The sequence below is a fragment of the Podarcis gaigeae genome, assembly GCF_964106915.1.
Source record: "Podarcis gaigeae genome assembly, chromosome: 7".
NCBI classification, from domain to species: Eukaryota; Metazoa; Chordata; class Lepidosauria; order Squamata; family Lacertidae; genus Podarcis; species Podarcis gaigeae.
This window is the reverse complement of record NC_139683.1, coordinates 41,829,102-41,841,959: the sequence shown is the minus strand read 5'-3', so window position 1 is coordinate 41,841,959 and position 12,858 is coordinate 41,829,102. Positions and strand designations below refer to the sequence as shown.

At 41.5% G+C, this 12,858-nt stretch overlaps 1 protein-coding gene across 4 annotated transcripts in view; it reads left to right on the top strand.

The window, feature by feature from the left end:
• ASXL3 (ASXL transcriptional regulator 3) overlaps positions 1–12,858 on the top strand; it is a 101,734-nt gene that overhangs the window by 16,124 nt on the left and 72,752 nt on the right. For 3 of the 4 annotated variants that reach the window (XM_083747512.1, XM_083747514.1, XM_083747513.1), the window contains exons 2-3: positions 3,151–3,213; positions 5,052–5,134. In XM_083747512.1, coding sequence (XP_083603638.1) covers positions 5,079–5,134 — 56 coding nt within the window. In that variant the 5' untranslated portion in view covers positions 3,151–3,213; positions 5,052–5,078. The remainder of the gene's footprint in view (positions 1–3,150; positions 3,214–5,051; positions 5,135–12,858) is intronic. The other variant, XM_083747511.1, reaches the window with a different exon arrangement.

Here is a 12,858-nt window from a genome sequence, read left to right as displayed (position 1 = left end):
AGGTGAACATTGCTGTACAGTGGTACCTCAGGTTATAGACGCTTCAGGTTACAGACGCTTCAAGTTACAGACACTTCAGGTTACAGATGCTTCAGGTTACAGACTCCGCTAACCCAGAAATAGTACCTCGGGTTAAGAACTTTGCTTCAGGATGAGAACAGAAATTGTGCTCCGGCAGCACGGCAGCAGTGGGAGGCCCCATTAGCTAAAGTGGTACAGTGGTGCCTCGCAAGACGAAAATAATCCGTTCTGCGAGTCTCTTCGTCTAGCGGTTTTTTCGTCTTGCGAAGCAACCCTATTAGCGGCTTAGCGGATTAGCGCTATTAGCGGCTTAGCGGCTATTAAAGGCTTAGCGGCTTAGCGGCTAAAAGCTATTAGCGGCTTAGCAGATTAGAAAAAGGGGGGGAGCGGAAAAAATTGCAAGAGTCGCAAGACGTTTTCGTCTTGCGAAGCAAGCCCATAGGGAAATTCGTCTTGTGAAACGCATCGAAAAACGGAAAACCCTTTCGTCTAGCGGGTTTTTCGTCTTGTGAGGCATTCGTCTTGCGGGGCACCACTGTACCTCAGGTTAAGAACAGTTTCAGGTTAAGAATGGACCTGCAGAACGAATTAAGTACTTAACCTATGGTACCACTGTACTCCTGATTCCATTGCTGTCCTTAACCTTCAGGAAGGAGTAGCATATGGATACAAAAAATAATTTTTGTAGGCATCCTCTGATTTAGTAGCCTGTGACCCTTTCTGTCGTATTCAGCACCATTATTAATGCATTTGATGCCTTCTGATTTGATGACTGCAAAGTTCTTAATGTGGGGAGTGCCCTTGAAGACTCTTCAGAAGCTTCAGATAATGCTGAACACATCTGCCCTAATTTGGCAGGAGCACATTGCACTGTTGCTTCAGAAACTGCACTAACTTCATATGGTATTTGGCCCACACTTCTAAATGCTAGTTTAAATTTCTGAAATCCTAAACAACTTGAACCCAATATACCTTTGAGACTGACCTATTCCTTGTTTCCCATACTAAAGTGACATCTCAGTGGTAACCTCTGAATGGCAGCAGTCTGTTCTCAAATCCCCTCCCCACCCTCGCCCCAGTTTCCTGTGGTCATACACTGAATGTCTTCTGGAATTAATATAAAATCTTTTCTTCTTCTATGTGAACATTTTTGTGGGGGTGATTGGGGAGTTGGCAGGGTTTTTCATTTAGTATCTCTTCTGTTTCTTGTATGAGATGTTGTGTTTGGCTTTGGATAAGCATGCTGCTAATTGTTTCCTGATATATGACTTTCAGGAGAGAATAGGCTAAACATTCAAGTAATAGTCTATTGAGGTTGAATATAAGAGTTTTGGTGCAAGAACCAAACTCTTACAGTTCAGCAGCAATGCCATGGCAGTGCATTTGTGGCTGAAATATAAGGTGTCCTGCATTTGTAGACATTGTTCTCCACTGTGGTTCCTCTAGTTCTTCAAGAAAGGTCTGAAACCTAATGAGTCTTTTGGTAGGGACATCCTTGAAGTTTCAGGAATTACTTAATGTAGTACACTGTACTATAAGCAGCAGAGAAAGCTGCTCGGGCACCTGGGGCGGCATGCCCAGGGGCAGGGCGCACTGCAGGGCCTCTGGAGTCTGCCTGCCTCCTGCCACTCAGCTGCCCGTTTGGGCAGCGCAGAGCCTGCATGTGCCCAAGCCACCGCATCTCACCCAGGAGAGACGCCTGGCTTGGGCGTCCTGCAGGCCCCGTGATGAGTGCCACCTGGCATTTCGTCACACCCCCCCCCCCCAGTGGTTAAAAGTGGGGGGGTGCATATTTTTTCACTCTGTTTTACTAAATGTAGGGCAACATTTTCTTTATCTCACCAGTTTTTGTAGTCTAATGTGTTGCATCTTAGCTTGTCATTTCTCATTTTAGATTCAATAAAATTGAAGGGAAAGGGTGCTGGAAAGGGGGAGGTAGGAAGTGTTGTCACTTTTAGTAGATTATTTATCAGACATCTGACCAATATTGTCCTGGTCTATCATGTCCACTTCAACACCATTTGAAATGTCACTGAAATGTCTTAAGCTTTTATTTTCTTTCATAAGCATCTTATTAAGCTACATAGATGTTTTGGTTCTCTTTTAAAAGCTGTCTCACTTAATGAATTATATGAGTTGGCTCAGATTATACACAATACTGAGCAAACCATGGTTTTTTGTGAACATGTGAGTATGCAGGTTCCCAGGAAGATTCCCAGAAGGGTTCCCAGTGGTTTACCTGCTGCCTCACTATATGAGACTAAGCCATGGTTTGTCTGAGTATGTCATCTTCTTCTGATAAAACAATGAGCTGCAAACCAAACAAAGTTTGGTTATAACTTATGGTTTGTCTGGGCTTAGTCTGGAATAGCTTGGTAGCAAGAGGACTGGGAGAAGAGGGCAGTGTATGATCTTCTATCCAAGAATATGCACACTCCTATATTTGAGCTAAGCTTTGGCTTAGCATTACGTACAAACTGGGTAAGCTTTGTTCTTTCCAAAGAAACTACATGACTCCAGGTTGTATTTTAAAATGTTCAGAATCAATAAATGGCTCTTGCTGTGGGAAAGCAATGCTTCCCCCTTTCTCTCTCTTTTTCTTTGGCATGGGTGTATGTGGAAACTTTTTTTTTTTTTTAAGGATTGGATGAATAAAATTCACAATTCAGCAAGATATTTGTAACTCCTGCCCACACTAGTGTATGCAATAACAAGTAATTGACGCAGCAAGCTATTAATTTGCTCTTTCATATTCAGCCCTTGTGCATCCTGGGATACTATTGAGTCCTGCTCTGTTTGTTTCCTACTGTAGTGGCTGTAATGCTGCCTTGTTTGATCAAAAACTGTGTGCTGTGTGTGTTGCTTTGTCAGCTTGATTTTTGTTTTGTGCCGTGTCTTTTGTAATGATGCTATTCCGTGTCCATCCCTGTGTCTACCCACTGTTTCCTGCACCAGTTCAGTGCAGCTTCTACCCTACTTCTCCTTTTTTCATGGTCAAAGTGGACATGAGATTGCCTTTCCCTTTCCATCCAAATGTGCTGTAACACCTCACATTACAACTTCCTCTAGAGAATAGGCTGTGATGTCATAGAGAAGGGGACAGGGCTACCCAAATTCTCTCAATTTCAGGGAGGAGCTGCCCAGGTGTGCTGAGGGCCCATACGCGGGAAGAGAAACAGGGAGTCCTCCACAGTGAGTAACCCCACCTTCGAGTGTACCCAATATCCTTCATAGCCTTGTCCAGTACAGTATAGTTCCCTCCCCTTCATGACCATTTTTAAGTCTATTCAGTTTAAACTCTGGAATATTTCCAGTTCAGCTTGAGTTTCTTTCTTCTTGCCTTATCCTCCATTTCATCTTCCTTCTTCTTGTTGTTTTTTTTAAATAAAGCTTTATCTTTTAAATTTTTACTGAGGTCTTAAATCCACTTTATATGCTTACTGCTGGATCTGCAACTAACCTTTTTTGTGTTTTGTTTTGTTTCATTTTATCTGAAATTTGTTTCTTTGGAAGTATGGTTTGGCTCCCAAAGCTTCTGTGTGGTTTTTAATCTCTGGATTTCATTCCTCTTATGGGTAAGGATCCAAACTGTGATGGGATACTATGATGGGCAGTGGACTGGTATGTGGTCTTGGGAGTTGAAAAGGGGAGAACAGGAAATTTTGAAAAATAAAAGAGTAGCTTTATATATCTGAATGGAATGAGACTTCTTTTGGTGGGGGGAGCTTTTACTGCAGCCAATATTAAGGGTGAAGTATTGTTTTTATCTGCAATTTCTTTGGTCTCTGATCTTCAAGTTTTGGAGCACAGCTGTTGCTGGAGAATTGCATTTGCAGCCTTAGCAATTCATTGTATTGTAACATGACAGACGTGCAAAAGCTCAGCATGATTGGCATGCATCTTTGTAAAATTGTTATACTAGGGCAGCAGTGGAGGACCTGTGCATTCCAACTCCCATCAGCAATAGTCACCATGGCTAATGATCAGGAATGATGGGAGGAACACAGATTCTGCATCTCCTGCTATGCAGGGACAACAGACATGACATCTGGAATATGGTGATTGTGGTGGATCAGCAGCACTTCCTTGAGTAATTGGGAAGTCATAGTACTTGTTTAAAGAAATCCCTGACCTCTTCTCCAGTTATTAATGTTCAGTAATTTTTGGTATGACACCATTTATTCCTGGTGGGCAGCTGTTCTAATGATTGTCATGACATTCCCGGGAGAGCAGCTTAGGAGTGATTGGGTATGGATGATGAGCTAATTGCCTATTTCTCATTGTAGAAAGGCATGTTATAATAGTGCTAAGTTGGTAATATCCTTAGATACAGTCTATGTGCTGTCATCATTTCCTGTACTTGGTTGATTGAATTCTTAGGACTGGAAGTAGGACTAAGAAGAAAAATATGGAGGAGGGTACCAACTAGAAGGATAGTAAAAGAGGCAGAAGCCTTCATACCAGCTAGACGAAATGGAAGAATATTAATTGGGACTTCATAAAAGGCAAAGGAGTGGAAAACTTAGCTGAACTGGAAAGTATATTTCAGCAACCAATTATGATGGTTTCTGACGCTTCATTTTCCACCCATGTTAAGAATTTTTCATTCTTTAACATTCTGAAGCCTATCATGTTCTTCTAAGAGCTTTGCAAATGGAGGGGTTCCCTGAAAGTGCACTATTAGTGACAATAAACAGTCCAAACAGTAGCAAGATTTACCTCCCTTCTCTCCCTACCTTACAGGAAATTGTTTCTTGCATTTGTAATAATAAATAATAGGACTTGTTCTTCTAGTTCTCTGCCATGTAAGAGTCTTCCTGTGCATTTTGTGAGGTTTTCACCCATGATTATCAGTTTAAACCTGTTGTTAGCTAAGGTGCTTGTTCGGCAGTTGATAAAAGACCCCAGTCTTGACACGACAACTTCCCACTTTTTACACAGCATTATGCAAAGTGCATGATCAATGACACAATCATTTAAATGTATGCAATAATGATTTTTTACCTTCTTACACATATATTTCTTTTTAGGCACTGGAAAAACATCCCAACTCACCAATGACTGCAAAGCAGATATTGGAAGTTATTCAGAAAGAAGGGCTGAAAGAAACAAGGTCAGTATTTATATGATATTTGCCTTTACAATATTTGCCTTTACAAAAACAAAATTTAAGGAAAATTTCCAAATTGAGGTTGGTATGTTGTTCATAATGCAGTAAATAGCATTCTGTGTTTGAGCCTATGATTACAGAGGAAACCTAAATATATACCGGTAATAAATAGATATTAGGAGGGGAAATCAGAAAGGACAATATGGCTGCAATCTTATACATTGGGGTGGAGAAGCATTTATTTTGTCACCGCACCAGATTCCAATATACCGTACTCAACACTTAGGCCATTTTTATCATTCTGCCACTTTTGTACATTTAAACAAATTATAAAATGGAATTTCTAGCCACCATAGCAAATCAATGACACAAACACTCTCGCAGACCACCATGCTCAGATTGCTTTGCTCTGAAAAAGGACCCCTGTTGCTCAGAGCAAGACTGAGAGGAATGTAGGAAGTGGACTAATAATGGCACATCTAGGTCAGCATTGTCTACACTGACTGAGAGAAGCTCTCCGGGGTTTCAGACAGGAGTCTCCCTTAGCCTTATGTGGAAATGCTAGAAACTTCTGCTTACAAGCAACTACTCTACCAATGAGCTGTGGCCCTTCTACAGGACAGAGGTGGAAAGCCCTGCAAGAGTATTGTGTGCCTGCAGCAGCCTCAGCAGTAGCCAGTGAGTGAGATTAGTGAGCAGGAGCCCATATAGTGCTAATCCTTTACATTAGCTGCCTGATACATTTGCCCCAGTTTCTCTCATGGAACTTCTGGCCCTATTGTGCATAGCCAGCAAAGCCAACTTCATATAAAAACTATGTAAGTGTTTGTCCTGTCCTTTTCTTGGCACAGGGCATGCTGAAGCAAGACAGGTCATTAGCTGCAGCACCAAGGATAGCTCCGAGTGAACAACTTGCTCCAAAGGAGTCAAGAGTTAACTGAAAAGCTTTTATGCTCACAGGGCCAGATTGCTTGGAGCCTAGAACTCCTCCTTTCTGGCAAGTTGTTTTTTGTTTTGTTTATTGATGTGTGCTGTCTGTGTTGATGTGGTGAATTGAGAATGTGAGCTTCAGATGCGGAGGCAGTCAGTTTCTCATGGAGTGCAGGCTCAGAGGTTACAGACTCCAGAGCGCCTGCCTCTTGTGGTCTCAGACTCCAGAGCCTTTGCACTGCTGGCCTTAGACTGTGACTCAGCCTTTGGCATGATATGGGGACCTGGATTATCCTTTGGTGCTGCTGGACTAATGTATCAGGTTGGCCCCTCTGAGTCGAGACCAAGGCTGCTGCTCCAGGTGCCAGCAGACCCAACCATTTCCCCATCATTTGAGTGTAGGCTACTACTTTGAACAGGGGTTCCAACAGCTTTATAGACGTATGGAAGAATATGGGATTCCTTCCAGATCCTGGTAAAGAAAGAAACGATCACAACCTCCTCACCAGTTGAAGTTGGTAGGAGGGACTCCTATCCATCTGTTGCTTGTAACCTGTATTTCAGACACAGCAGTTTGCAAAAGTCTCACTAGAGGCTTTGTACTACCTACAAGCCACAGTGGGTGATCCTTCAAGTGTATAGCAATTAATGTCTTCCCGAAATCATTATAGCTTTTCGCTGAAGCCAGCAGAGTTCAGTTTGTGTGTATGTGTTGCCCCATTCATGGGCCAGAGAAGTACATATGAAGCTGTCTTCTATTGAATCATTGGTCCATCCAACTCAGTAGTCTGTGCTCTGATAGGCTGCAGCCTTCTACAGCTCAGATCTGGATCTTTCTCAGTCCTGTCTGGAGATGCCATTGGGTAAATAGTGATGGCCTACATGAAAAACCTATTCTGTACCGCTTCTGGGCAGTTCTTCTCAAGGCTTGAGTTCCCTCTCTCATTAACCAGAAGAAATTAACAGAGAGAGGTAGAGAGAGAAAATGTGTTGCGTTTACTTGGCATATAGCACCACTTTCTAAGAAAGAATGCAGATCATTTGCAGTTCTCCTTGTATACAGGATAGGTGTGTGTAATAAAATACAACGGGTGAGTTCCTAGAAGGCAACTAAACACTAAGAAGTCACTGTTGTTATATATAGAAGTAAAGATACGGTAAAATTGTGCCAAGAGTCTTAAAATAGAGTCAGTATAGACAGATGCTTGGTGCCAGTGCCAAATAATTTGGGGAAGAAAAGTTCAGCAAAAAATAATAATAATTAAAATGTAGCTACTGAGTTATAATAAATGGACAATAAAATCAAATGTTGTGCTACAATCATTTCAATTGTTTTGAACTCTTCTCCGCTGCTGTTCCTTTCTTTCTTATGTCTTTTGAAGTAATTGAACTCTGACTTCTGATACTGTTGTTATTATTATTCATACTAAAAAACAGCCCCCTTCATCATATTTATTCCCACAGATTATTGTATTATTGTACCATTGGAGAGACTGGGTAGTGGGAAAATGGCAAAAAAACCCCAAAGTAATTGGAATTAGAAATAAATGAAAACTTCTTTAACTTTTTTCCCCAAAGAAAAAGACTCCAGAAAAAAACACTGCAGCTAGCTTAAATGGCCCATTCTGTGCTGTAAAAAATGAAAGATAAAAATCAATGCAGTGGAAACGCATAAACTGCCAGTGACAAGTGTAAAAGGAAAAACTGTTTACTCTTGCATGAATTGTATTATAGTGCACTATTGTGTTGTAAACTTGTATACAAATGTATCTGTAAAGTTCAGCACTTACTTTAAGAAATGGTGTTGCTAGATAACTCTGAAGGCAAGATAGAATGGAGAGATTTATGTTTGAACTGAAGAAGCAATGAGGTTGTTGCTATAGTAGAGTGCTTTAGCACTGCTGAGGCAGTGCTTTTCTACAATGAGCTGGTTAAAATGGAGGTTTCACAGCACTTTAAATAGTGCTATATTATTCAAAAATCCCCTTGCCTGTGGCCACTATCCTTCTATGATGTTTATTCATAAGTGTCCTGTTAAACAAAGACCCCTTCCAACATTAATTAGAAGTAACTGCTTGCATGTTCTGACAACTTAATTGTTTCATGTTGGGTGTGGCAGTGGAATTATGAAAGCATAACTTCTTAGTTGCTTCCTGTTTTCAGTTTCCATTCCTGTGGTTGGGGGAGGCTGTAATCACCTAGTTACTTTTTACTAGTTTTCATTTCTATAAAATAAAAGAGCAGTATTTTGCAATATAATAATTAAATGGAAAAATATTTACTAATATATAAGTAATTAAAGTTTGTCCCCTTGCCCTAATACAGATACCAATAATTAGGGACAATTAAGAGAGCTGTTTCAATAGGTAATTAACAGGCAATTCAGCAGTAACCTTACTCTGCACCTAACAAGAAGCAATAAAGCCAGCAGAACCTACAAACAGGAAACATTTAATTAAAGGTACAAAAGCCTTGAAAGATTTGTTCAATAGTCCTTTGTCTGTCTACAAAGGATAGGCTGGTGCTACAATTGCATTTAAAAAAGGGGGAGGCCAATGCAGGAAACAATGGCACACAATTATTTGTCATATCTCTGTCTGAATTCTATATAAAAAGTGAGTGAACAAAGGATGACCATTGTATTATATTATTTAAGGCATTTATATGCTTCTTAATCAGTAGCATTCCTAAGTAGTGTGCATAAAAATTAACCATGCAGAGAATAAAACATTAAAAATTAATCATAAAGCCAAGCATAAATTCAAACTACATTAATTACATAAATTCAAACCACATTGCCTGCTGGAATACACCTGAAGTTGACCAAAGAGGTTTCCTGTCTAATTTCATTTGGGAGAGAGTTCCACAGGCTTGGCCCCACAACACCAAATACACAGCTTCTAGTAGTTTTGAGTTGTACATCTGACCCTTGGTGGACTACCAACTGAGACTCTATCAAAGATCTCATTGATTGGGCAGGGATATAAGGGATCAGACAGTCCTTAAGATATCTTGGACCCAAGGCCCTTGTAAATTAAGATATTAGAATCTGCCTCAGTAACAAAAGCCAGTACAAGCTCAGGTCAATCACTGGAGTCCATCTGGAGCAGCCAACAAGCAATATTGAGGATGTACTGGGCCATTTGCTCAGAAATGCGTCCGAAGGAGCAAAAATGAAACAAAGGGACTGGAATCAAAGAGACTGAAGTGGGTGCAAGTAGATTTCGATGTTTACTTGCACCCTCTTTGATTCCAGTCCTTTATCAGCAGGGAAGGAAAACAGTAATAGGGTTCCTTAAATGAGGCACCAGTGCTTGAGAAGCTGGCCAGAAATCTACAGGTTGGCATTTGTCTGTCTGAGGAGTATGGCCATGCAGCAAGACAACTTGCTGTATTAGAGATGCATGTCTACAGCTAAGGTCAAGCAAGGGAACCTACAAGAGTCTTATCTGGAAGAGGATCCCTGATTCAAATCACAGCATCCCATTCAGTTTTCTTTGCACAGCAAAGCTGCCCGTTATAGTGGGCTACTGGGCGGTCTTTGTGGGCACTGGGTAGCTCTCAGAAAGTAGCTCTCGAAGGAAAAATGCTACAGAACAAAAGGTTTTGCTTCTTCAAAAAGTGAATTGTAAGGAGGGAATCAAAAAGCTGATTGTAAGGAGGTGTGGGTTTAGGCAGACTCTTGACTGGAATGTGCCTGGAAACAACTCTGCTGTGCAGGAAGGATAAAAGCTAGCTTTCAGTTTGCTCAGTGTTATTTGTATGAAATCTTCAAGAACTTCCTGCAGAATTTGCCTAGCACATACCCATCTGTCGGTCTATCTATATCTGTGTGTTTACACACACACACACCAAAGCCCCAACACATGTGTGTAGTGTGCGTGTGGGGCAGCAGGGTTTATAGCCCCAGGTGTAAATTCAGAAGGGCGCAACTAGGCCACAGTGGTCCCAAAGGTGCCATGCATCCACATCAGTCCCTTAAAATTTTAAACAGCAAAAATGTAGCAGCCTGTGAGCTAATTAAGATATGTGAAAGTGTTATGTGTGTAGAATTTTAGGAAATTAAAACTGCATTACACTTCCAAGAAATAAATGCAATGAAGGCAAGGGGGACAGGTTTTTTTTTTTTTTTGGCTTGTTTCTGCCCTACAGAAAGACTTTAAATAGGCATGCAAAGAAAGCTATGGTTTCCATAGTACAATTGGTTTCATACAACACGGATATGAGATCCCGCTTCACGCTGAATGCAAGCTTAGAATTTGTCTATATGGAAATATTAAGTAATCTTGAGGCAATAGATTCCGTTTTTTGAGGGAGAAGAAATTAACCTTGAGAAACAATTGCTTCTATATCTCTGTTGTTGAATGTCATATTCACATTCTGCTCAGAGAGTAATGCCACTGGCTTACACACTAAAGTCAAAACTGAGGGAGGAATGACTTGTGCAATATGCAGGACCAGCCCTGCCATTATGCAGAGTGAAGCAGCTGCCTTTGGTGGTAAATACTAGGAGATGGGGGTGGTGTTACCCTCCATCGGTTCTCATCATCCTGAGCTGTGTACTGGCAGTGGTGATACTTGCTTTTTGTTGTCCTTGGCTGTCTGAGTGTCCCATCTAGTTACATTTTCCCAATGAGTCATAGACAATACCAGTGGAAAAGGCCTCTGACTGAGTGGACAGGCAGAGGAGTAGCTATTCCAGATAATTCATTCCAGGAGGCACTGCACGTGCATGTACATTGGTCATAGGGGAACATGGGTGGCGCTGTGGTCTAAACCACTGAGCCTCTTGGGCTTGCTGATCGGAAGGTCAGCAGTTAGGATACTTCAGATGGGGTGAGCTCCCGTTGCCCTGTCCTAGCTTCTGCCAACCTAGCAGTTCGAAAGTACCTCAGTGCAAGTAGATAAATAGGTATCGCTACAGTGGGCAGGTAAATGGCGTTTCTGTGAGCTCTGGCACTCGTCACCGTGCCAGTAGTGGTTTAATAATGCTGGCCACATGACCTGGAAAGCTGTCTGTAGACAAATGCCGGCTCCTTTGCCTGAAAGTGAGATGAGTGCCACAACCCCATAGTTGCCTTTGACTGGACCTAACCGTCCAGGGGTTCTTTACCCTTTACTTTACCTTACCTTACATTGGTCATCTAATGTACTGGCATGATGGATGCTGAATTTGATAATGCCAGAAGGATAGTGTCATTATGCAACATTTCTAATATTGTGTACAGTTTTGGTTGCTGCATCTTGAAAAGGATATTGTAGAGCTAGAAAAGGTTCAGAATTGGTCATAGGGGGACGTGGGTGGCGCTGTGGGTTAAACTACAGAACCTAGGGCTTGCCGATCAGAAGGTCGGCAGTTCGAATCCCCGTGATGGGGTGAGCTCCTGTTGCTCGGTCCCTGCTCCTGCCATCCTAGCAGTTGGAAAGCACAAAGTGCAAGTAGATAAATATGTACTGCTCCGGTGGGAAGGGTAAATGGCGTTTCCATGCATTGCTCTGGTTTGCCGCTTAGTCATGCTGGCCACATGACCCGGAAGCTGTACGCCAGCTCCCTTGGCCAATAAAGCGAGATGAGCGCCGCAACCCCAGAGTAATCCGCGACTGGACCTAATGGTCAGGGGTCCCTTTACCTTTAGAGCTAGAAAAGGTTCAGAAGAGGGCAGTGAAAATAACCAACTATAACTCTCATAACTGATGACCATTGGCCATGCTGGCTGATGGAGACTGGAATCCAACAACATTTATAAGATTATAGGTTCCCCATCTCTGACTTAATATTTAGAAATGCAATTCAGTGTAAGCAAGTCCAAAGTGATGCACAACGGGGCAAAAAATTCTAACTCCACACACATATAAATAGGGTCTGCATTTGTGGTAACTGATCAAGAAATGTGACCTTTGGATTGTAGTGGGTAGCTCAATGAGGATTTCGATCCAGTGTGCAGCATCTGTGGAAAAGGCAAATTCTATGCTAGAGATCATCAGGAAAGGGATTGAAAACAAAACTACCAATATTATAAATATATTTTAAAAATCTATGTTGAGATTGCTCTTGGAATACTGTCTATCGTTCCGGTGACCTTACCTGAGAGAGGATATTGTACAGTTGGAAAAGGTTCAGGAAAGGACAGCCAAAATGATCAAGGGGATGGAGCAACTCTTCTATGAGTAAAGATTACAAGATTTGGGGGTGTTTAGTTTAGAAAGCGTCTAAGCTAGAGATATCTCTTTTGCTGAATTTATATTGTTCTGTTCCATTTTGAATGGTTTTATAATTGTGGTTTTATCTACTTTTATAATTTATATGTTGCCATATAAATTGTTACATTATTGTAACCCTGGAACCTTTTGCTGAAATGTTATAAAAATAAAAACATAACAGAAGTGCATAAAATTATACAGAGTGTGGTGAATATGGATAGAGAGATTTTCCCCTTACACACAGGGCTATCCAGTGAAGCTGAATGCTGGGAGATTCAGAACAGACATAATTCTTAGTTAAAACTATGGAATTTGCAGTTATTATGCTCTTAATATTTATTTCAGTGAGTGAGTAGTGATAAGCTGTTGGGAGACAGAGCTACCTGTGCTATATAGCCTGCCCTCCTTAGGTCACCTTCTGCCTTTGGGTGAGATGGAGGATGCTGTCCCATCACCCGTGTTGAAGTACAATTCACATGTCAGTCCAGTTGGCTTATGTGTGTGGAACTGGTAGAAGGAAGCGCCATGTTGTTCTTTGCCTCAGGAGGGAAAATATCTTAGACCTCCTCTTGGGGAACAGACAACTACTTGAATCT